The 22,477-nt window shown below is 39.0% G+C and overlaps 1 protein-coding gene across 6 annotated transcripts in view; it reads right to left on the bottom strand.

Moving 5' to 3' along the window:
* The window catches only part of DOCK10 (dedicator of cytokinesis 10), a 297,309-nt gene that overhangs the window by 141,975 nt on the left and 132,857 nt on the right, over positions 1–22,477 (bottom strand). For all 6 annotated transcript variants that reach the window (XM_061148622.1, XM_061148625.1, XM_061148619.1 and 3 more), the window contains exon 3: positions 11,053–11,142. In XM_061148622.1, coding sequence (XP_061004605.1) covers positions 11,053–11,142 — 90 coding nt within the window. The remainder of the gene's footprint in view (positions 1–11,052; positions 11,143–22,477) is intronic.

The following is a 22,477-nucleotide window of genomic DNA, read 5'->3' as shown; positions in this document are numbered from 1 at the left end:
ACTAATGAATTAAGAGCCTCTTCAAAACAGAAACAAAAATCTTTTTATTTGCACTACTTTTATTAAGAAAATATTGTGAATTATTTGCAATTTGGAGAGGTTATTTTGATAGTTGTGTTTCCCCCAATGTGTTCAGTTGCTAAGCCGTGTCTTACTCTTTGCGACTCCATGAATTGCAGCATGCCAAGCTTCCCTGTCCCAGAGTTTGCTCAAATTCATGTCCATTGAGGAGGGGATACTATTGAATCGTCTCTTCTGTCACCCCGTTCTCCTCCTGTTCTCAATCTTTCCCAGCATCAGGGTCTTTTCCAATGAGTCGGCTCTCGGCATCAGGTGGCCAAAGTACTGGAGCTTCAGCTTCAGCATCAGTCCTTTTAGTGAATATTCAGGGTCAATCTTCTTTAGGATTGGGGCTTCCCTGGTGGCTCAGAGGTTAAAGCATCTGCCTGCAAAGGGGCTGACTGGTTTGATCTTGCTGTCCAATGGACTCCTGCGAGCCCCTTGGTACAAACTGTGCGTGTACCCCTGATGTCACAGCAGAGGAGCTGGTTCTAGACTGAAGAAAACCATGCTTACTATGCTCTGGTCCAAGGTTAATGAATGCATTAGAACCACTCATTTTCTGCCCAATGTTTCAGATTCAGAAAACAGCTTTCATATTTTTACTTAATTTATTTATACATGCAAAGAAACCCTGGAATTATTTATTGAAAGACTTATTCTTATTTCTGGGTAAGTTTAATTGCACATTATTCTACATATAAGATTCAAACTATTTGTATAAAGGCATTTTGGTCAAAAGAATGGTTTCTTTATCAAAAGTACACAATATGCAGTACAAAATTAAAGATAAAATATATAAAATTATTTTAACCATAAAAGAAATGAAATTGCCTGACAAGATGCATTTCATTTTGTTTAGATATATTTCTTTCAGTTAACAAAATGACACTGCATGAAATACATTTAAAATCAAGGCTAATCTCCCTCTCCCCATAATTTTCTTGAAATGCTAGGACCCATGTTGCTTAAAATCTTCTCTCAACATGATGCAGCTTTTATCCTGACTATTTGTAATTTTCTTGTGAATTAATTGAACACCACTTATCTGAGTCCAGATGGTGGAAGAGGAAGAAGAAGAAGAGAAAGAAATTTCATTTTCAATATTTTGGTACATAATTTAACAGTCTACTGAGCTATTTTTAACTATAGAATTCAGAGTTGTACCTGAAGAGTTCCAATACTTTTACTGGGTTTAGTCTCAAGGCACCTCCTAGGTAAAGGGACAAATATGTACCTTCTTTGATAAGCTAACACACTTTACTTCTCTTCAGAGTTCACCCAGCAGTAATGAGGTTGTGATTAAAGTTTATGAAACTGCTCTGTTAAAGAACAACTGGTGACTCTCAATTACCAAATCCAGTGAATTACCCAATCTTGACACGTCATTGGTGTTTTATATCATTGCCTCACTCTCGCTCCTGACAGTTCTTTGATTCTGAGAAATCATTTCTCCTTGTTTTCTTCCTACTTCCTGGTCCACTGGTCCACTTCTTGTGCTGGGCTCTCTTTCCCAGCCTCTTACGTGGGAACGTCACTCAGGGACCTGCTTCGTGGCCTTCCTGGGCAAGCTCTTCCAGATTCAAAGTTTCCATTTTTAAAGCCAGAGCCAGAGCCCACCCCTTCCTACTATATTGAGACCTATGTATGTATCTTGTTGAATCTCTTGCTCTGCACATCACCCAGAGATGTCATCTTATTTTCTTCATCCATCTCTGCTTGAGCAATCTGTACTTTCTTCTGAGTACCTTATTTAAACTACTGACACAACTATCAAGCTAATAGCCCAAGCCAGAAATGTGGGCGTCATCGCCAACACAGTTCTCTCTTTTCCATCACCAACTCCTGTGAATTCTATCTCCTTAACAGGTCTTTACTGTTACCACCATTATCTGCCACATGTTAGTACAGATCTTTAACCCAACTAGGCTATTAAAATAGTCTCTTTGACTTGAGCTGTACCGTGCCCCCAATTCCTGTTGATTTTCTTCCATCAGATTTACATCGGCATTTCTGAGAGACATTTCTCAAGATACCCAGGGGGGAAGCAGAATTTCTCCATGGTCAAAAAAATCTTGGGGAATATTTCATGCCATTATTCTCTTCGAAGGCAGACTCTGTGGATGTTAGCTAGTTAAGGAACTTTGTGGGTGTTTGTGACCATGAACATCTTGCAGTTCCGGCTTTCTGCAGAACACTCCATGCCTATGTGAAATTAGTGTCTGCTCTGATCTTAATCAGCTTTTTCCTGGTTTTTATTGTGCATTTTCTAAGGAAGCCTAGTGATTTCAATGACATTTATTCTGTCTTCTCTGAATCTAGTTTGTTTTCCCTATTCAATCTTGGGTTCTTTTATCATTTTTTTCCCCTGGAAAATTCAATTATTTCTGGTCTAGAAACTCTGTTTAAAAATCTGAACTTTTCCTTGCCTCAGTAACTTAGTACTTTCTGGATGAGGACAGTACATAATCATTGTGTATGTGTGTGTATACATATTCAGATACAGATGTAGATATAGATATTTTGCTTCTATTCTTTTAATGCTTCTACGACTCTTGAATCTATGAGTGTTTTATGTCTTGACCAAAGTGAGACTTGGATTCTTGAATTCATGACTTATGCCTCACTTCATTGTTAGTCTACTCCTGATGCACGTTGGTTTCTAGAAATCACAGAAGGCTTTGCTGGCAGAGTAACTTGCTACCTTAGTACTTACTATATTTCCTAGCTATTCAGATGAAGTGGTCCCTGGACCCTTGCTTCCTGTTGAGTCACTATATTATTCTCAATTCTCTACTTGCTCATCTTCTTTGTTAAGAGAGACCAAACCAAGAGCTTAGCGTTAACTAATGTTTTGTGTACATTAAAATGAAAACTTTGCTGTAAATGTTTTGCTTGAGAAGTCTGCCTCCTATTTATAGATCCCTTTAATTGCTCCCCTGACCTTCCAGTGGAAGGAAGTGGTGCTTGTTTTATCATGGAAGTCTTTTATAATTTTTACAGTTATAGATGTTGATTTTAGGCTATTTATGAGGATCAGATAAAGACATTGCTTCCCAGTTATTTTCCAAGTGTTTTCATACTATTGCTATATTTATTTCTAGAAACATGGTATTGGGATTATTAATATCCTCATTTAAAGATGGAAAAACTGAGGCAGAAAGATGAAATCTTTGTCTAAATGAAGGATATATTCCCTTGTGCACAGTGAAAATAGTCCCATTAGATCAGAATATTAAGAGCATGATTTAAAGGTATTTTTCAAAGGGTCAGAGGTAAAAGTGGGTAAGAGCATGGTGTTAATTCCCACTCTGTATGAATGTGGGCAAGTTATTGATCATTCAGAACCTGCTTTGTATGCTTTAAAATGAGGTAGCAGTTCTGTAACATAAAATGCTCTCTCTCTCTACATATATATATGTATATATACATATATATACCTACATATCTAACCTATATATAGAATGTTGCTGAACTCTGACTTGTGTTAGTTTCACGTAACTGTGAAGTGTTTTAGTGGATGTGAAGTACACCTATACTCTTGTCTGGGGGAATACTTAACCTTACATTTCATGGACACAAAAGAGAATTAATAACAGATAAAACAGTAAAGGAAGAGATTGTCCATTGTATTTAAACTCCCATTAAAAGCACAAAGTCATTCAAAATTTGAAAAAGGAAAGAATGTCCACTGCCTTTCCTAAGAGGCTCAGAGTTGTCAAAGTAGAGTGTAGAGAGGCAGAAGGCAACATGAGTGTTGAACTTGGGGTGTTTAAATGAGATTCATGCCAGTTTGTTGCCTAGCAATCAGGGCATTTATCGTTGCCACCTAGTGGGGAGCAGCAGGGCAGCTGAGCACAGGGTGGATCCCAAAGGTTGCTTAGTAAAATACATCATCCACTGTAAGGGGACACGTGTTTCTACAAAATCCTACAAAAACGGCAATGTGAATTCACTTCAGGGCTGGCTTACTCTGGTTGGAAAAATTCAGTCAGTGTTTTGCAAAGTATGGTCCAATAACTACAGGCATCAGGGTTACAAAGCTACAGGGGGTTGTTAGGGCGAAGACTGAGGCAAGTGTTCTTTCCAGAGGGCAGCTATAGCAAAGCACATGTGGCAGTCGGCATTGTGGTTAAGAGGCCAGGGGCCGGACAGCATGGGTTGCGATGCTGGACCCGTCTGTTTCCAGCTGTATAATTCTGGACACGTTCCTTAGTTTTTCTATGAAAGTTTCCTCATCATTAGAAGGTGATGATGATGATGAAACGTATGTTTGTAATTATTGCAAGGAAAGGCCTGAGTAGCGTATCTGGCCCAAAGTAACTAGTCAATAACCATCAGCAGCTATTAGCTACTGAGGTCAAGACTTCTTGGCAGCCTACTTCTCTGGGGTTATTTCTCAGTCTTAACCCAGCTCTCTGGGGACCCTTTCTTTTTATCTACTGTCTCCAGACTCGACTATTCATATTCCTTTATCATCATGTGATGTTTGTCTTCTATCCCAAGGCATAAGTTTTCTCTTTATCTCCATCCTTAAAAACAAGTACAACTCTGGGGATCTTCACAGGATCACTTCAGGATCACTGTTAGTGATCCGGAAAAATTAGCAGGGAATAAAAGAGTTTCTTCCCAGGCTTCATCCACTTTCTTCTACCTTAGATCCACAAGAGTGGGAAAAACATGGTAAGAAGATTCATTCACACTATCAAGACAGATGCTCTGTCCTGAGATTCACAATAGAGAAGTTTAGGGTGTTGAAGTCTCTCAAGTGACTACCTAATGACTGGAAGCATACTTGGATTTTAACTTTTGGAGTCAATTTTAGGAAATAGACTCAAGTTGTTTCCAATTTTGGCAGTATTTTTAGATATACTCTAACTTTTTCAAAATATTTTTTGTTACCAAAATTTGTTTGTAACCACAACAATACACAATATATACACTGGGCATTCCAGTTAATGCACTTAAATGTATATAATTTTTATTGGCTACTTATTATTATAAAATGTAGATGTGCCAAAACATATTCAACCCCACTTACATTGGCTGATATCACAAACTGGTCTGGTACTCATGGGCTTCCCCGGTGGCTCATTGGTAAAGAACCCTCCTGCCAATGTAGGAGACTCAGGCTCAGTCCCCGGGTTAAGATCCTCTGGAGAAGGAAATGGCAATCCACTCCAGTATTCTTGCCTGGGAAATCCAATGGACGGAGGACTCTTTCGGTTACAGTCCATGGGGTTGCAAAGAGTCGGACATGACTTAGCAACTGAGCATGCATGCATGCACACTGTACTCAAGCTTATAGTTATACTTTTATTTCTAGTGTTTGTTTTTCTAATATGTATATTGTATATATATATGCATTTGAGTATCTCTAAATGCCACAGACATGTGAGAATTAGAAGCACTATGTGATAGTGTTTGTCTCCCTATATGCCTACTCTCATTTCTTCATTCAGATATTACACATCATTTTTGTTTTAATTTTTATTTCTATGACTACAAGTGTAGCTTGGCAATTTTACGTTCCTCTGGGCCAACTTAAAACTCCTGCACTTTTTGAACTTCCTGCTCCTTTCTTTGTGCTCCTATTTTCTTGGGTTATTTACCTTTTTCTTATTAATTGATAGAATTTTGTGTATTAGGAATGTGTGTGGGGGAGTGTGGCAAAAGATATCATGAGTTGCGAATAAATTCACTAACCATTTCTTTTGGCTTTACTGATGGCACCATTCATCATAAAAATTCAAGACTTTGTTAAATGCATGCATTTTTCATAACTTTTCATTTTAAAATGTCTTCCTATGTTTTTATAGCTTCTGTTTTTGAAATTAAGATATTAAAAATTCATCTGGAATTAATTTCTACATGTACTGTGAGATACAGCTCTAACTACTTTTGTCCAAAATGGATAGCCAAGTGGTATTTGTAGAACAGTCCACCCTTCACCAGAAATTTGAAGTGCCACATTTACCATTTATCAAGAAACCATATGCACTTGGGTCTGTTTCAAATACCTGGTTTCTTTCACTGGCTTATTATTATTATTTTTTTAAATTTCAGAAGGCAGAGAAAGATGGAGAATGTCTATTTTTAAGAGTTAACATTTCTCTAATACCAAAGAAATAAAAGAAAACTAGTGCCAGATTTCACTCATGAATATAAATGCAAAAATTAGAAAAAACTAGCAATTCTAATGTAGCAAAGAATTAATGTAGAAATACAACTTGAACAAGAAAGTTTAAGCCAGAAACACAAGTATGTATTCATAGGACAGTAACCTATTAATTTTATTACAGCACTAAATTCAAGCAAAAAAGCTATTATATCAATAGGCTGCATATGAATTTCATAAAACAGGGTAGCCAGTCTTGATAAACACTGTGGAGACTAAAAAAGGTCCTTCTTAAACATGATAAAGACCAGAAAGACCTTCTTTAGACATTTCTTTTGTCTCTGAAACTATCATAAAACACCAAATCAAGAATAAGACAGGATGCCTGATTAGAATTATTATTCAATATTGTTTTAGAGATATTAGATAATAAGGCAAAAATTAAGGAAACAACATACTTACTAGAAAAAAGAAATTTTAAATTTGAAAATTAGTAGCTTTTAAAAAAATATCAGGAATAAGTAGTAAGAAAAGAAGCCTATTCAAAATCTTGCAATAATACTATAAAATATGTGGAAATAAACTGAACAACAAAGTTAAAGATTTTTAAGAAGAAAGTGTATTTAATACACTAGATAGGGTATTAAAAGGCAGAGACATCACTTTGCTGACAAAGGTCCATATAGTCAAAGCTATGCTTTTTCCAGTAGTCATGTACAGATGTGAGAGTTGGACTATAAAGAAGGCTGAGTGCCAAAGAACTGATACTTTCTAACTGTGGTGCTGGAGAAGACTCTTGAGAGCCCCTTGGATTGCAAGGAGATCAAACCAGTCCATCCCAAAGGAAATCAACCCTGAATGTTCATTGGAAGGACTGGTGCTGCAGTTGAAGTTCCAATACTTTGGCCAACTGATGTGAAGAGTCAACTCGCTGGAAAAGACCCTGATTCTGGGAAATATTGAGAGCAAGAGGAAAAGGGGGGTGACAAAGGATAAGATAGTTGGATGGTATCACTGACTCAATGAACATGAGTTTGAACAAACTCCAGGAGATAGTGAAGGACAGGGAAGCCTGGCATGCTGCAGTCCATGAGGTCACAAAGAGTCAGACATGACTGAGCTACTGAGTCACAACAACAACAAAAAGTACGATAGTTTAGTAAAGAAAACATAAAAAGACCTAGTTAAATATTCCCTGTTAGGAATTTCAACATCATAAATATTTCAAGTCCTACCTAAGTTAACACAGGTTTACTTGTAGGACTTTTGTAGACCTGGTCTCAATGATTCTGATTTGCTTGTGCAGAAAATGATTTACCAGCTTTTTTTAAAAAAAAAAAGAAAAAAAACAATGACAGGCTAAGAGATACAGAAACTTCCTCTAAGGTAACTGTAAACAAAATACCATGGAACTGATGTCATACTTTTATCAGTAAATGTGAGAAGAGTATAATCAGATATCCTGATGTTTTCTGAATGACATTTTACTCATTTTTTCTCATCACCTTCTTAGAAGATGTTGTAATTTAATGTGAACTTTGAGAAGATACGAAGGAAATGACAGAATTGGGGAGAAAAAGACAACTCTATGGCAAAGATGGTGCGGACTGAATGGTCCAACATAAAATATGTATGATTAATCAGATTAGGTATAATCTGATTAATAAGCTTCTACTCATACAAATATGTTTAAAAGTTGAGAAAGGGTTTTGCTACTTTATGTGCCTTTAATTAAATCCTAACTGGGATATACTATTTTCTTAGGATTAAAGATTGCATTTAGATTCCACTACTTTCAGTGTGATCTGTGCTCGGCTAAATGTTATCATGCATTTTCTGTAAAGGAAGGACTGGCTACATTTATTCATTCAATCCCTGGTGGCGCATATAGTAAAGAATCTGGCTACAATGCTGGAGACCTGGGTTTGATCCATGGGTTGGGAAGATCCCCTGGAGAAGGGAATGGCAATCCACTCCAGTATTCTTGCCTGGAGAATCCCATGAAAGAGGAGCCTCGTGGGCTACAGTCCATGAGGTTGCAAAGAGTCAGATAGGACTGAAAGGCAATGGAGAAAAGGAAAGATATTCCCATTTGAATGCAGAGTTCCAAAGAATAGCAAGGAGAGATAAGAAAGCCTTCCTCAGTGATCAATGCAAAGAAATAGAGGAAAACAATAGAATGGGAAAGATTAGAGATTTTTTTTTCAGGAAAATAAGAGATACCAAGGGAACATTTCTTGCAAAGATGGGCACAATAAAGGACAGAAATGGCACGGACCTAACAGAAGCAGAAAATATTAAGAAGAGGTGGCAAGAATACACAGAAGAACTATACAAAAAAAGATCTTCATGACCCAGATAGCCACAATGATGTGATCACTCACCCAGAGCCAGACATCCTGGAATGTGAAGTCAAGTGGGCCTTAGGACGCATCTCTATGAACAAAGCTAGTGGAGGTGATGGAATTCCAGGTGAGCTATTTCAAATCCTGAAAGATGATGCTGTGAAAGTGCTGCACTCAATATGCCAGCCAATTTGGAAAACTCAGCAGTGGCCACAGGACTGGAAAAGGTCAGTTTTCATTCCAATCCCAAAGAAAGGCAATGCCAAAGAATGCTCAAACTGCCGCACAATTGCACTCATCTCACACGCTAGTAAAGTAATGCCCAAAATTCTCCAAACCAGGCTTCAACAGTACCTGAACCATGAGGTACAGGTGTTCAAGCTGTTCAAGCTGCTTCCAGATGTTCAAGCTGTATTTAGAAAAGGCAGAGGAATCAGAGATCAAAGTGCCAACATCAGTTGGATCATCAAAAAAGCAAGACAGTTCCAGAAAAACATCTATTTCTGCTTTATTGACTATGCCAAAGCCTTTGACTGTGTGGATCACAAAAAACTATGGAAACTTCTTAAAGAGATGGAAATACCAGACTACGTGACCTGTCTCCTGAGAAATCTGTATGCAGGTCAATAAGCAACAGTTAGAACTGGACATGGAACAACAGACTGGTTCCAAATCGGGAAAGGAGTATGTCAAGACTGCATATTACCACCCTGCTTATTTAACTTCTATGCAGAGCACATCATGAGAAATGCTGGGCTGGAAGAAGCACAATCTGGAATCAAGATTTCCAGGAGAAATATCAGTAACCTCAGATAAGCAGATGACACCACCCTTGTGGCAGAAAGTGAAGAAGAACTAAAGAGCCTCTTGATGAAAGTGAAAGAGGAGAGTGAAAAAGTTGGCTTAAAACTCAACATTCAAAAAACTAAGATCATGGCATCCGGTCCCATCACTTCATGGCAAATAGATTGAGAAACAATGGAAAACAGTGACAGACTATTTTTTTGGGCTCCAAAATCATTGCAGATGGTGACTGCAGCCATGAAATTAAAAGACACTTGCTCCTTGGAAGAAATCTATGACCAACCTAGACAGCATATTAAAAAGCAGAGACATTACATTGCCAACAAAGGTCCATCTTGTCAAAGCTATGGTTTTTCCAGTAGTCATGTATGGATGTGAGAGTTGGACTATAAAGAAAGCTGAGTGCCGAAGAACAGATGGTTTTGAACTGTGATGCTGGAGACGACTCTTGAGAGTCCCTTGGACTGCAAGGAGATCCAACCAGTCCATCCTAAAGGAAATCAGTCCTGAAATTCATTGGAAGGACTGATGCTGAAGCTGAAACTCCAATACTTTGGCCACCTGATGTGAAGAACTGGCTCATTTGAAACGACTCTGATTCTGGGAAAGACTGAAGGCCAGAGGAAAAGAGGATGACACAGGATGAGATTTTTGAATGGCATCACTGACTTGATGGACATGAATTTATGTAAGCTCTAGGGGTTGGTGATAGACAGGGAAGCCTGGCATGCTGCAGTCCAAGGGGTTGCAAAAAGTCAGATATGACTCACGGATGGAACTGAACTGAGCTACTAACACTTTCATTTTCACTTTCAAACAAATGAGAAATAGCTGTTAAGTGTGGGTTCAATCCCTGCCCCAAAGCTGTCTGTAGTCTGGCTAGAAGAAGCAGTTTTATACCAACTTGGAGAAGGAAATGGCAACCCACTCCACTATTCTTGCCTGGAGATCTATGGACAGAGGAGACTGGCGGGCTACAGCCTATGGGGTTGCAGAGTTGAACACGACTGAGTGATTAACACATATACCAACTAAATGCAAATAGATGCTATACCAACAGAATTTATCAGTCTTTTTAAGCTGTCCTGTCCTTTTAAACAGTTCTGTGTGTGTGTGTGCGTGCTCAGTCATGTCTGCCTCTTTGCAACCCTGTGGACTAGAGGCCACCAGGCTCCCCTGTCCATGGAATTCTTCAGGCAAAAATACTGGAGTGGTCTCCCATTTCCTTCTCCAGAGGATTCCCCAGCCCAGGGATAGAAACTGTGTCTCTTTCGTCTCTTACATTGGCAGGCGCATTCTTTACCACTAAGCTACCAGTGAAGTCATTAACTATTTCCATAGTTAATACTTGAAAGAAGTATCTCTCTTAAAAACTTTGCTATCCAAAATTCTCACATAATATGGCATTTCCCACAAGTTAATCCAAATAAGTAAAATAAAATTAAATCTTTTTGTTAGGAATACTCAATTATTTTTCAATGTGGGGATTTTAAATTAAGTAAAAACAAAATTTTAAAATTCCAGAACTCAAATGGTCACCAGACAATGAAAAACGAATCACAGGAAATAAGTAATAAAGGCTGAAAGACGTTATTAACTAACAACTGCATTTGGAATTCTCTATTGAAAAAGCGAGGGGGACAGCAAAAATATTAAGTTGCATTAAGAACTACGTAGGGGAAAACAAAACTTTTTAAAATAATGGATTGGAAGCATTGCATTTACCTCTTTCACCAGTAAATTTTCTGCTTTGTGCTCTGCATCTTCAGGTACTGTTGAATACAAGGTTCGGATGTCCCAAGATACTGTGGTGGTCTGAGAAGAACAAGGAAAGGGAATTAAATCTTCCAACTTGAAAGCATTGTGCAGACCACTATACCCAAGACACAATAAGAAAGTGTATTAGATCTCAGTATTTGAGGATATGAGAAGACAGAAACGTCCATAGTTCTTAGCAATTTACATGAATTTACATGAATTTACATGAATTACTATGAGGGAAGATTCATACCTCTTTTGATCACCACCACTCGCATTACAGTTTCAAGTATGAAAGCATTAGTCACTCAGTTGTGTCAGACTCTGTGACCCCATAGACTGGAGCCCACCAGTCTCTTCTGTCCATGGAATTCTCCAGGCAAGAACGCTGGAGTGGGTTGCCATGCCCTTCTCCAGGGTATCTTCCTGACCCAGGAATAGAACCTGGGTCTCCTGCACTGCAGGTGGATTCTTTACTGTCTGAGCCACCAGGAAGCATTATAGTTAGTCTCTTCTTATTTGTGGTTTCAGTTACCCGTGGGTAACCAGGGTCCAAAAACATTAAATGGAAACTTCTAGTGTTTTGTTCTGAGATGTATGATGGTATCTCAAGCCACTCCACTCCGCTTGCCCCCACTATCTTACCTAATTGACCTCCTCAGGGTTCCATGATCTAGGATCACCTAAAGCAGATGACCCTCCTTCTGATTTATTGTCAGAAGGTCAATAAATAGTAGCCTAATGCTATGTCACTATATCATTCACCTCACTTCATCTCATCACCTAGGCATTTTATCATTTCATATAATCACTGGAAGAAGGGTGAGTACAGTATAAGAAGATATTGTTAGAGAGAGACCACATTCACATATTTTTTATTATAGTATAATTTTCCTATTTTACTATTACTGTTGTTAATCTTTTACTGTGCCTAATTTATAAGTTAAACATCATCATAGGTATGCATGTATAGGAAAAAATAGTATGTATAGAGTACTATCTACAGTTTCAGTCATCCAATAGGCATCTTGGGATGTATTCTCAATGTACAATGGAAGATTATGATATTACAGATTACTGTTTTCTCTGTGGAGCTCACAATTTTAAGCTGTTTCCTTCCCTGGAGAAAACAAAATTTGGGCATCTGTATATTTTGACTATTTATACTGGTACTTTTGCTGCTGTTAATGATAAAATACATTTGAAATGAATAAGAAAACCTACAAAATTAGCATAATGTCAATCCTACTGTGAATAATCTCCTGAATATCCACAGGGTAAATCTGGCCCCTTTGAGAAGCCGTGTGCGTATAGCCACAGATAGGGTGGGAGAGAAGAAAGGGTATTCAGTAAATCTAGACCTTGAAGAAAATAAGTCATGTTTTTGGTGTCTTTATTTTCATAGAAACAAAACATCTTCAACTTTAAGCTAAACAAACCAATTTTTATTAAATGAATATACATTAACAAAAAGGGTAAAGTATCTCTTAAAACATTTCAAATGTAATGCAGAGATTGTTTCTTCTGTATTTATCTTATGGGATGCCATGTAACCTAGCAACCCCATCCACCAGCTCCCTTTAGTCTTTTCTCATTGGTGATTACAAGGATGCTGGGATGATGAGTCTGTTAGCATACATGGTACCAACATTTGGGATCTTTCATTTTGTACACTGTCAAATCTACAAATCATATAGCACAAATTTCCTGGTGGCTCAGATGGGAGAGAATCCGCCTGCAATGTAGAAGACATAACAGACTAAGGTTCGAGCCCTGGGTCAGGAAGATCCCCTGGAGAAGGGACTGACAACCCATTCCAATATTCTTGCCTGGCGAATCTCATGGACAGAGGAGTCTGGCCGGCTACAGTCCATGGGGCTGCAAAGAGTAAAACACGACTGAGCTACTGACATTTTCACTTTCAGGGTTCATTTGAGCTGTTCTAGATGAAGCGCAGACTTCCCTGGTGGCTCAGCAGTAAATAATCTGCCTGCCGGTGCAGGAGACAAGGGTTCAGTCTCTGGGTTGGGAAGATCTCCTGGAGAAGGAAATGGCAACCCACTCCAGTATTCTTGCCTGGAGAATTCCATGGACAGAGGAGCCTGACAGGCTACACAGTCCACCGGGTTGCAAAAGAGTCAGACATGACTTAGCAACTAAACAACAACAACAACAACAGATGAAGGGCATTTTTTCTAGACTATATTATTTAAGTAGATGAGAGTCTCAAAATCTGTCCTTACTTTCACAGAAGATGGGAAGGAGAGGGGTCCAGGGAATTTAGTCTTTTGAGTTCACAATGGCAACTGCAGCTCTGCCCCCAGGGGCAGAATCATTCCTTATCTTCTAATTCTAGGCTCATATTTTCTTCAATGTTTTCTTTACTCTTGATATAAGCTCCTGGTGGGAAAGAAATCTGGTCGGTTTTGTTCACTGTTATAACCTCAGTGCCTGGCTGGGTGCTCAGATTCTTACTTGTTGAGTGTGTGTGGTATGTGTCTGTGGTTGCCTGTTGTGTATGTCTGTGTGAATGCATGTGTGTGTGATGTGTGCCTGGTGTGTGTGTATGTGTGTGTAGTGTCTGTGTGACTATGCATGGAAGTAGGCTGTATTTGATAGTGTGTGTATGTGCATGGTGAGTGTGTGTCACATGTGAGTGAGTGAGTGTGTGAGTGTATCTATGAGTGAGTGAGTGTGTGGGTGTGCATGCACGTATGTGCATATTGGCAAGATGTGGTTTGGACCCTGAGAAGAATGTCATGTGAATATAACATGATCAGGGGACACAAAATAATGAGAAGATTATATTCAAGATACATCATATGGCAAAAATAAAAGCTCATCTTGAAACAGATAAAGAGCCTCTCTGTCAGGGTGTTTGCCCCAGGATTTGACTGCAGTGTGTGAAGGAAGTTTGGAAGTGCTCAGAGGCCACGGCTATTGATTCAAGCCAAGTGTAGATACACATACAGGGAATAATTACTTCCCACGTGAAGCACGCTGGGGCCAATGTGTGTGTGCTAAGTTGATTCAGTCGTGCCCAGCTCTTTGTGACCCCATGGAGTGTGGTCCACCAGGCTCCTCTGTCCAGGGGATCCTCCAGGCAAGACTACTGGAGTGGGCTGCCATTTCCTACACGACGGTATCGTCCCAACCCAGGGACTGAACCCAGGTCTCTTGTATCTTCTATATTGGCACGAGGGTTCTTTAGCACTAGCGCCATCTGGCTCAGACAGTAAAGAATCTGCTTGCAATGCAGGAGATGTGGATTTGATCTCTGGGTGGGGAAGATCCTCTGGAGAAGGAATGGCAACCCACTCCAGTATTCTTGCCTGAGAAATCCACAGACAGAGGGGCCTGGTGGGCTACAATCCACGGGGTCACAAAGAGTTGGACACGACTGACCAACTAACATAGACACACAGAGGCACCTGGGAAGCCCCCAAAGTATGGAGCACTTCAGAAATTTGCGTTTTCATAGTAAGTCCTACATTTCGGGAGTCAATGTAGGACTTACCATTATTTAGATTTTACATTTTTATTCCTTTTGAATTGCTTCTTTCAAATTGTTTCTTTTATGTTATTTACTCTGGTAGAATATAAACAGTAAACAAACTTCATTGAAACGCTAGAGTAGAAGATGAGAATCCGTGCCTAAAGTGAGCTTTGGGGATTATTGCTGGATTTCAATTATCTGGGGATAACTTATTTCCTGTTTGGACAGATAATTTGTAGATACACAATGTAACTTGATTGGTTTCCAGGGAACATTACATACTGTGGTCTACTGGCAAGATTAAGGATATTTTTCTCTAATTCAAAAATTTTTCTATATTTCAACCATTATTTTATAATAAAACTTTTATATTAAAGCAAGACTCCTCTTTTTCATTGTCCACAAGTTTCTTACTGATTTCTTGCCTTTAAAAAAATAATAGCTGCTCTAAAATACTCTAAATCTGATGGACAGTGAAGAGGCCCGCAGTTTAGTTTCCTGTTTAGTTATACCATAAGCCTGTTGTCCCACTAAGATCAGTAGTCTGTGGTATAGTTCAATAGAGTGAATAGTGAGCTGGTTTAAGAAGTTTTTTTTTTTCTTAATGGCAGGTTTCTGGAAGGTGGGCTTGGGTTTCCAGTAATGATAATCACACGATTATTTGATTTGTGATGTCACCAGAGTAAAGATTAAGGCCCCAAATATATAGGCTAATGCTCATACTTGATGTATGAGATTGGAAGTTCATTGAATTTGGGGTAATAAAAATTAATCATATGTATAATGGTTACGTGTGATTCCTGATGACCTCTAGATATGAGATGATGCTAGTTCTTTACTAACTAAGGCAGCTAGGGCTGAGCCACTCTCATGTAACCACATGATAAATGTAAAACAATGTTTTACAACTTGCAAATCTAATACCTTGCACAGAGTACACAGATACAAGAAAAGGAATGTATAATAAGACACTATTGACCTCAGTTATAGTTTGTCATAATATTGGAGACTTTACTTGAAAAAGCAGAAGGCCTCCACGAAATTTCCACTTTAAGAATTGGAGGGGGTAAATCCATGGCTGATTCATGTCAATGTACGGCAAAAACCACGGCAATATTGTAAAGTAATTAGCCTCCAACTAATAAAAATAAATGAAAAAACAAAACAAAACAAAAACACAAAAAACAAAAAACAAGAACAAACAAACAAACTAAAAAGAACTAAACCATGGCGGATTCAAGTCAATGTATGGCAAAACAAATACAATGTTGTAAAGTAAAATAAAAAAAAAAAAAAAGAATTGGAGAGTTTCTACTCATTTTTTAATCCCTTTTTTCACTTTTAATTGAAGTGCAGTTGATGTACAAGATTATATAAATTACAGGTGGATGACATAGTGATTCACAATTTTTAAAGGTTATATTCCATTAATAGTTACTACACAATACTGGCTATATTCCCTGTATTGTATTATATATCCTTGTAGCTTATTTTATACATAACAGTCTGTACCTCTTCACCCCTTATTCCCATCTTGCTCATTTTTAATTCCTTTCATGTCTCTCTGTTGAAGCAAAAATAAATTGGTCAAATAAGAAAAGTATACAGAGTCATATTTGTTAAGGGTATTAACATGGCTACAAAGAATTTCTTTTCTGAGAATTAGATGCTTTCAGACCACTACAAATTGCCTTGGCCACAACAGACTTCCTGTTCTCTTTTATAAACCCTCTGGTCGACAATTAGCAGAGCTCAACAGCATGAGACGGAGCTGAGACTCCACTGGCGCTCAGCCAAGCTCCTCTTCTGGTGGTAGAATCTTATAAGGAGCCTATTGTCCAGAGATTAGGCATTTGGAAATAAAAACTGTCCTTTTATTTATGAAACAAGGCATGCAGGCCTGTGTGTGTAGTTTCAGGTCTATGACATTCAGACGTCCTCCACTGCAGCCCTGACCCTCTCCGCTTCCTTTTACTCTGTAGTGGGTCGTCTTTGTGGCTTTGTCACAGCCACCATTCTGCTGGGGACTGCAGAAGACTTCATTCCAAGCACATAGAGGCCATTTCTTCATCAGCCAAAGGCCACTGTCAAGAGTCTAAAAGAGAAGTTGCTTTTCCTATCTTGGAGTTGAGCAAAGATCCCTCTGACAGCATCGTTGATCCCAGCTGCTCAAAACAGTGGACAAAAATGATGGTGTTTAGAGTAACCCATCAGTGGAGCTTGAGAAGTCAACAATCCCCTCAATAAGGACTATTAACTAACACTTCACGTCAGTTCCAACCTAAGCATGTGTTTTAAAGTAGTCTTCACATAAATTTCTCAGATTAAAACACTGATACTGCTTTTTATCCTAAGAGAGCAGACACTTATATGACATCTGTTGCTTGAAATATATTTTTACCCCATTCAGAAGAGTATTGTGATTTTAATTTTTTTTTAATAGGTGAGCATTTCCCATTAATACTTTCAATGTGCTTTCAGGGAAAGGTCCTTCTTGCTTTGCTAAAGTTAAATTGTATGGGAAATGCACGAATGGTGAGCAGTTGCCCATAACTGGACCCTCGTTATCATCCAACCAAGTCAAGCCTGATGACTCATCCACCATAGTATTTAAGTATATAATTAGGGAACTTTGGAAATCTGTTTCAAAACCGTTTTACTCTTGGACAAGCAAACCACTGAGCAAGTCACTTCCTTTTTCTGTGCTTCATTTTCTAGGCTCCAAAATGTGTCTCACCTCCTCCAAGGAAGTAAGGACAAAACATTTTATGTATGGAAAACTCCCAGTATTAATAGATCACAGTGTTCCAACAATAGAAAGATAATATTGCATCGGGGTCTGCGCTTGGCAAAGACTCAGAGGTTGTGGTCTGAGCTCACTCTCCAGGAAGCATAGGGGAACAGCCTGATTCCTGTGAGGCCTGCAGACAAGGCTTCATGGGGGAGCAAACAGATGCAAGACACAAGCCAACCCCCCGCAGCCAACTCGCCATGGCACTGTTTCTGAAGGCTGCTCACACTTCTTCAGGCTGGGCTCATGTCTACACATGACTTACCCATTTTCCTTCTCCTCTCAAAAATCTTCCTTTTACCTTGTTCTTTTCTAATCTCAGGCTTAATATAGATATCAATTCTTTTGAAAATTCTAATTCATCCATCATGCATCTTCTCTTCTTTGAACTATATCATTTACTGTCTGTATCACCCATGAAGTCTGCAGCTAAACTAAAGAATATTTTAGACTCAAGCTTTGCTAGTGATTAACTCAGCCAGTCATTTCACATGTGTGGTTTTGTTTGTTTGTAAGCAAGCCACATTAAATCCCCTTTGGCAATAAAATGTTACTACAAATGAAATGTACTGCCATGCTCTTCATTGCGGCTCTGGTATATTTTTTTATTCTTTTTAAAGAATGATGTACCTGAATGCAGACATGTGGTTTTATGATTTTTTGGTATCCTGTCTCTGACCACCTACACATCACACCTATCTTAACACCTCAAAACATCCTTATCTTTAAAATAGCAGTGTTATTGAAATATAACTGATTTGCCGTAAAATTCACCCTTTCAAAATGAACTCAGTGGTTTTAAGTCTATGCCTGGATTATGCAATCATCATCACTATTTAATTTTAGAACATTTTCATCACCCCCAAAAGAAACTCCATATCTACTAGAAGTCACTCCCCTTCTCCCTTCTCCCCAGCTCTAGGCAACTGTAACCAGCTTTCTGTCTCTAAGGATTTTCCTACTGTGGACATTTCATGTGAATGAAATCATATCACGGGTACTCTTTGGAGACTGGTCTCTTTTGCTTAGCATGTTTTCAAGGTTCACCCATGTTGTAACATGTATCAGTACTTCATTTCTTTTTATGGCTGAATAATAGTCCATTGTATGGATATACCACGCTTTGTTTATCCACTTCATTTGATGGACGTTTGGATTGTTTTCAAGGTTCACTCATGTTATAACATGTATCAGTACTCTATTCCTTCTTATGGCTGAATAACATTCTATTGTATAGACATACTACACTTTGTTTATCCACTCTTCAGTTGATGAACATTTGGGTTGTTTCCACTTTGGATTATGAATAATACTGCTATGAATATTCCTACAAAAGTCTTTATATGGACATATATTCCTAGCACAATCAAGTCCAGAGCAGTCTCATCTTCACAAATCCTTACTGAATTGAAGTAAGCCCTCTAGAGCCCCTTCTCTGAAATACTACCATGGTACCACTCACTGTGGGATTCAGGGGGTTAATATTTCTCCCAAGTCATGCACCTTATTTTTATAAGAAGCAGTTGGCTCAGAGCATGCTGTTTAGACAGAAACTCTAGTAGCAAAAATCAAGGTGCTTATGCTTGATTTCTGTCGTCATAGTTACACTATATCCTTGAACAAGAGCCTTTCCAAATCTCAGCTTCATTAGCTTGTAAATGAGAGGAATATTCTAACTTAGAATAATCTAGTTTGACAAAGAATCTTACTTAGCTTTTAAATTTCAATCAGTGTTCTTGCATGAACACCAAGAGGCATTTAAAGTCTGATTTCAGGCTAAGAAGCCAAGGATTAAAAAGAGGTTGACATTCCTATAAAATGTTAGGCTGTGTCTCAGTAAGAGACGAAAGAAGAAGAAAATAAACACTCACGGCTTTTCTGCTTTTCCATTTAAGACATATTAAGGTCTGTATTTCTGCTTCCTCTGACAAAATGACCCATGTGGTTGAGCATGGAAGTCCCCACATACCAGGTTGCTTTTTATAGCTAAAAACATTCTATGAAAGAACAAATGTTAAATCACAACTCACTAAGTTCTGCTAATAAGTCATGAAAAATGCCGGATGTATTTGTCAGCCCTGAGACTCTAATTCTGAACTATTGATATGAAGAAAGGATTTGAGAAGATCATGTCAGCTTTCTTGACAGGCTATTTTGGAAGTGTAATGTAAACCTATGACTTTGAGAATGCCACTGACCAGTGCTGAAAGTCTAACCTTTCAAACCGGCTTCTTGGTCATGCCGGTATCCTTGCTGTCTACAACATAGCTCACAGAAGGTGGGCCAGGAAACTGAGTGGAACCAGCAGTGTGGCTGGGGTGGGCAGGATGGAAATACAGGTGATAGGGTGGCCTTTCCACAGCATCAGTATTGCTTTCGAACCCCTGCACTTTCTTCTATAAGGTTTTTACATCTCCCAGAAATGATGCCACTTCAGGCTTTTTGTATCTTTCGCTCAGAAAGAAACACATTTCTGGCTTTCTCACTTTTTTGTTCTGCTGTTTTGTGTCAGCCTCTCCTTCAACTGAATCACTCTACGATATGATTCAGTGTATCCTTGAAACTGTTTTTTTTCCCTACTCTCCTTGCCTATTTGTGAAGCCACAATTTGGTGACTAAGTTCTTTATTTTTTCGTCCTCAGTTTCTATTACTACTAGTTTCAAAAAGAAAGATGAGAAAAACAGAGTAGCAAACAGAATTATTGAAGCAATACATGTTTCTGAAATGAATGAGTTAAGAAACACATCTAGACGGCTTATTCTAAGAAACCATTATGATGCGAGCACTACAGAAGATCACACTGCCTGCTTCCAGAACCCACACACCAGAGGAAGTGTTTCTACCTCGTGGGCCAAAAAGAGGAAAATACTTCTACTTCGGTTCCTTAACCTAGAAGAAGACGACACTAATTCAAAGTCCAACAATCTTTATTGAAGGCCCATGAGCCAGGTGTTGTGTTGGGTACTTAAAATACAGATATGAATTGATTTCTCCCTTGCCTAGTAACAAACAGAAAGCAAGTGAATAAGTACATGCTGTTACAGGGAGGAAATCAGCCTTCGTTGATGGCGGCTAAGTGCCAGTCAGTGTACTGCACGGAATGAGCCTCTGGGGAAGAGGATTATGATCTTGACACGTTAAGATATGTCAAAGACAAAAGTAGCATATTAGTGATCTCAACAAAGTCAATGAGTTCATTCTCTTTATTCTCAAATTTCATTTCAGACTGGCCTTTTCGGTTCCTAAAAGTACTCAAAATTATATTCTAAAACAAAAACCTAAGGGATTTCCCTGGCAATCTGATGGTTAACAGTCTTTGCTTCCAATGCAGGGGACACGAGTTCATTTCCTGGTCGGGGAATTAAGCTCTCATACGCCACACGGTACAGCCAGAAATAAATAAATAAAAAATAAAAAAATCTACATGTGTCTGAAAGATAATTCATAAAATAAATATTCGTTTTCTACTTGCTTGGTGCCAAGTGCCATTCCCGTTGCGGGGGGCCTTGCCATGTTCAAGACAGGGACATTCCTGCTTGAGGCTACTCTTTGATGGTGAGAAACACGTGACAGGAGTGAAAAAGCAAATTGAGATATTTCTAGGCACTGGTAAGTGTTATAAAGAGAAGCAAATGGGGGATGTGAGGGACCCAGGGTGGGGCTGGGGTAAGGTGGGTTGGAAGTCAAGGATGGTTCTTTGAAGAGGTAGCATTTGAACTGAATCAGGAATGAAAGATAGGAACTCCCTGTGCAGAGTGCAGAAAAGCCCCACAGAGCAGGTGGGCTTGGCAAGGTCAGTGAGCGCAAAGAATGCTAGGTGACTAGCTAGTGACCGAGGGAGACATGACTGGAAGATAAGTGCTCAGCAATCATCAGGAGTCAGATGAGAAGTTGGATTTGACTCTAAAGGCAATGGGAAACCACTGGAAAGTTTTAAATAGAAGTGTAGCATAGCTGTTGTTGCTATTCAGTGACTAAGTTGTGTCTGACTCTTTGTGACCCCGTGGACTGCAACACACCAGGCTTCCCTGTCCTTCCTTATCTCCCAGACTTTGCTCAAACTCATGTCCATTGAGTTGGTGGTGCCATCTAATCATTTCACCCTCTGTCCCCACCTTCTCCTTTTGCTTTTATTCTTTCCCAGCATCAGGGTCTTTTCCAATGACTCATGTCTTCACATAAGGTGGCCAAAGTATTGGAACTTCAGCTTCAGCACCAATCCTTCCGATGAATATTCAGGGTTGATTTCCTTTAGGGCTGACTGGTTTGATCTTGCTGTTCAAGGGACTTTCATGAGTCGTCCCCAGCAGCACAATTCCAAAGCATCAGTTCTTCAGCACTCAGTGTTCTGTTCTTCATGGTCTAATTCTCAGATGCATACATGACTACTGGAAAAAACATAGTTTTGACTACAGACTTTTGTCAGCAAAGTGATGTCTTTGCTTTTTAATATCCTGTCCTGGTTTGTCATAGCTTTTCTTCCAAAGAGGAAAGTGAAAGTATTTGTCACTCAGTTGTGTCTGACTCTTTGTGATCCCATGGACTATAGCCCTCCAGGCTTCTCTGTTCATGTAATTCTCCAGGCAAGAATATTGGAGTGGGTTGTCATTTCCTTCTCCAGGGGATCTTCCCGATCCAGGGATCAAACCTGGGTCTTCTGCATTGTGTAGATTCTTTACCACCTGAGCCATTAGGGAAGAGGAAGTGTCTTTTAATTTCAAGGCTGCAGTCACCATCCACAGTGATTCTGATGCCCAAGAAAATAAAATCTGTCACTGTTTCCACTTTTTCCCCACCTATTTGCCATCAAGTGATGGCAACGATGCCATGATCTTCGTTTTCTGAAAGTTGAGTTTTAAGCCAACTTTTTTGCTTTCCTCCTTCATCAAGAGAATTTTTAGCTCCTCTTCACTTTCTGCCATTAGAGTGGCATCATTTGTATATCTAAGGTTGTTGGTCATTCACTGGCAATATTGATTCCAGCTTGTCAGTCATTCAGCCCAGCATCTCACATGATGTTCTCTGCATATAAGTTAAATAAACAAGGTGACAATATACAGCCTTGATGTCCTCCTTTCTCAATTTTGAACCAGTCCATTGTTCC

Source organism: Dama dama, chromosome 8 (genome assembly GCF_033118175.1).
Source record: "Dama dama isolate Ldn47 chromosome 8, ASM3311817v1, whole genome shotgun sequence".
Classification (NCBI taxonomy): Eukaryota; Metazoa; Chordata; class Mammalia; order Artiodactyla; family Cervidae; genus Dama; species Dama dama.
Note: the sequence above shows the minus strand (reverse complement) of the source record. Positions and strands in the feature narration are given on the sequence as shown.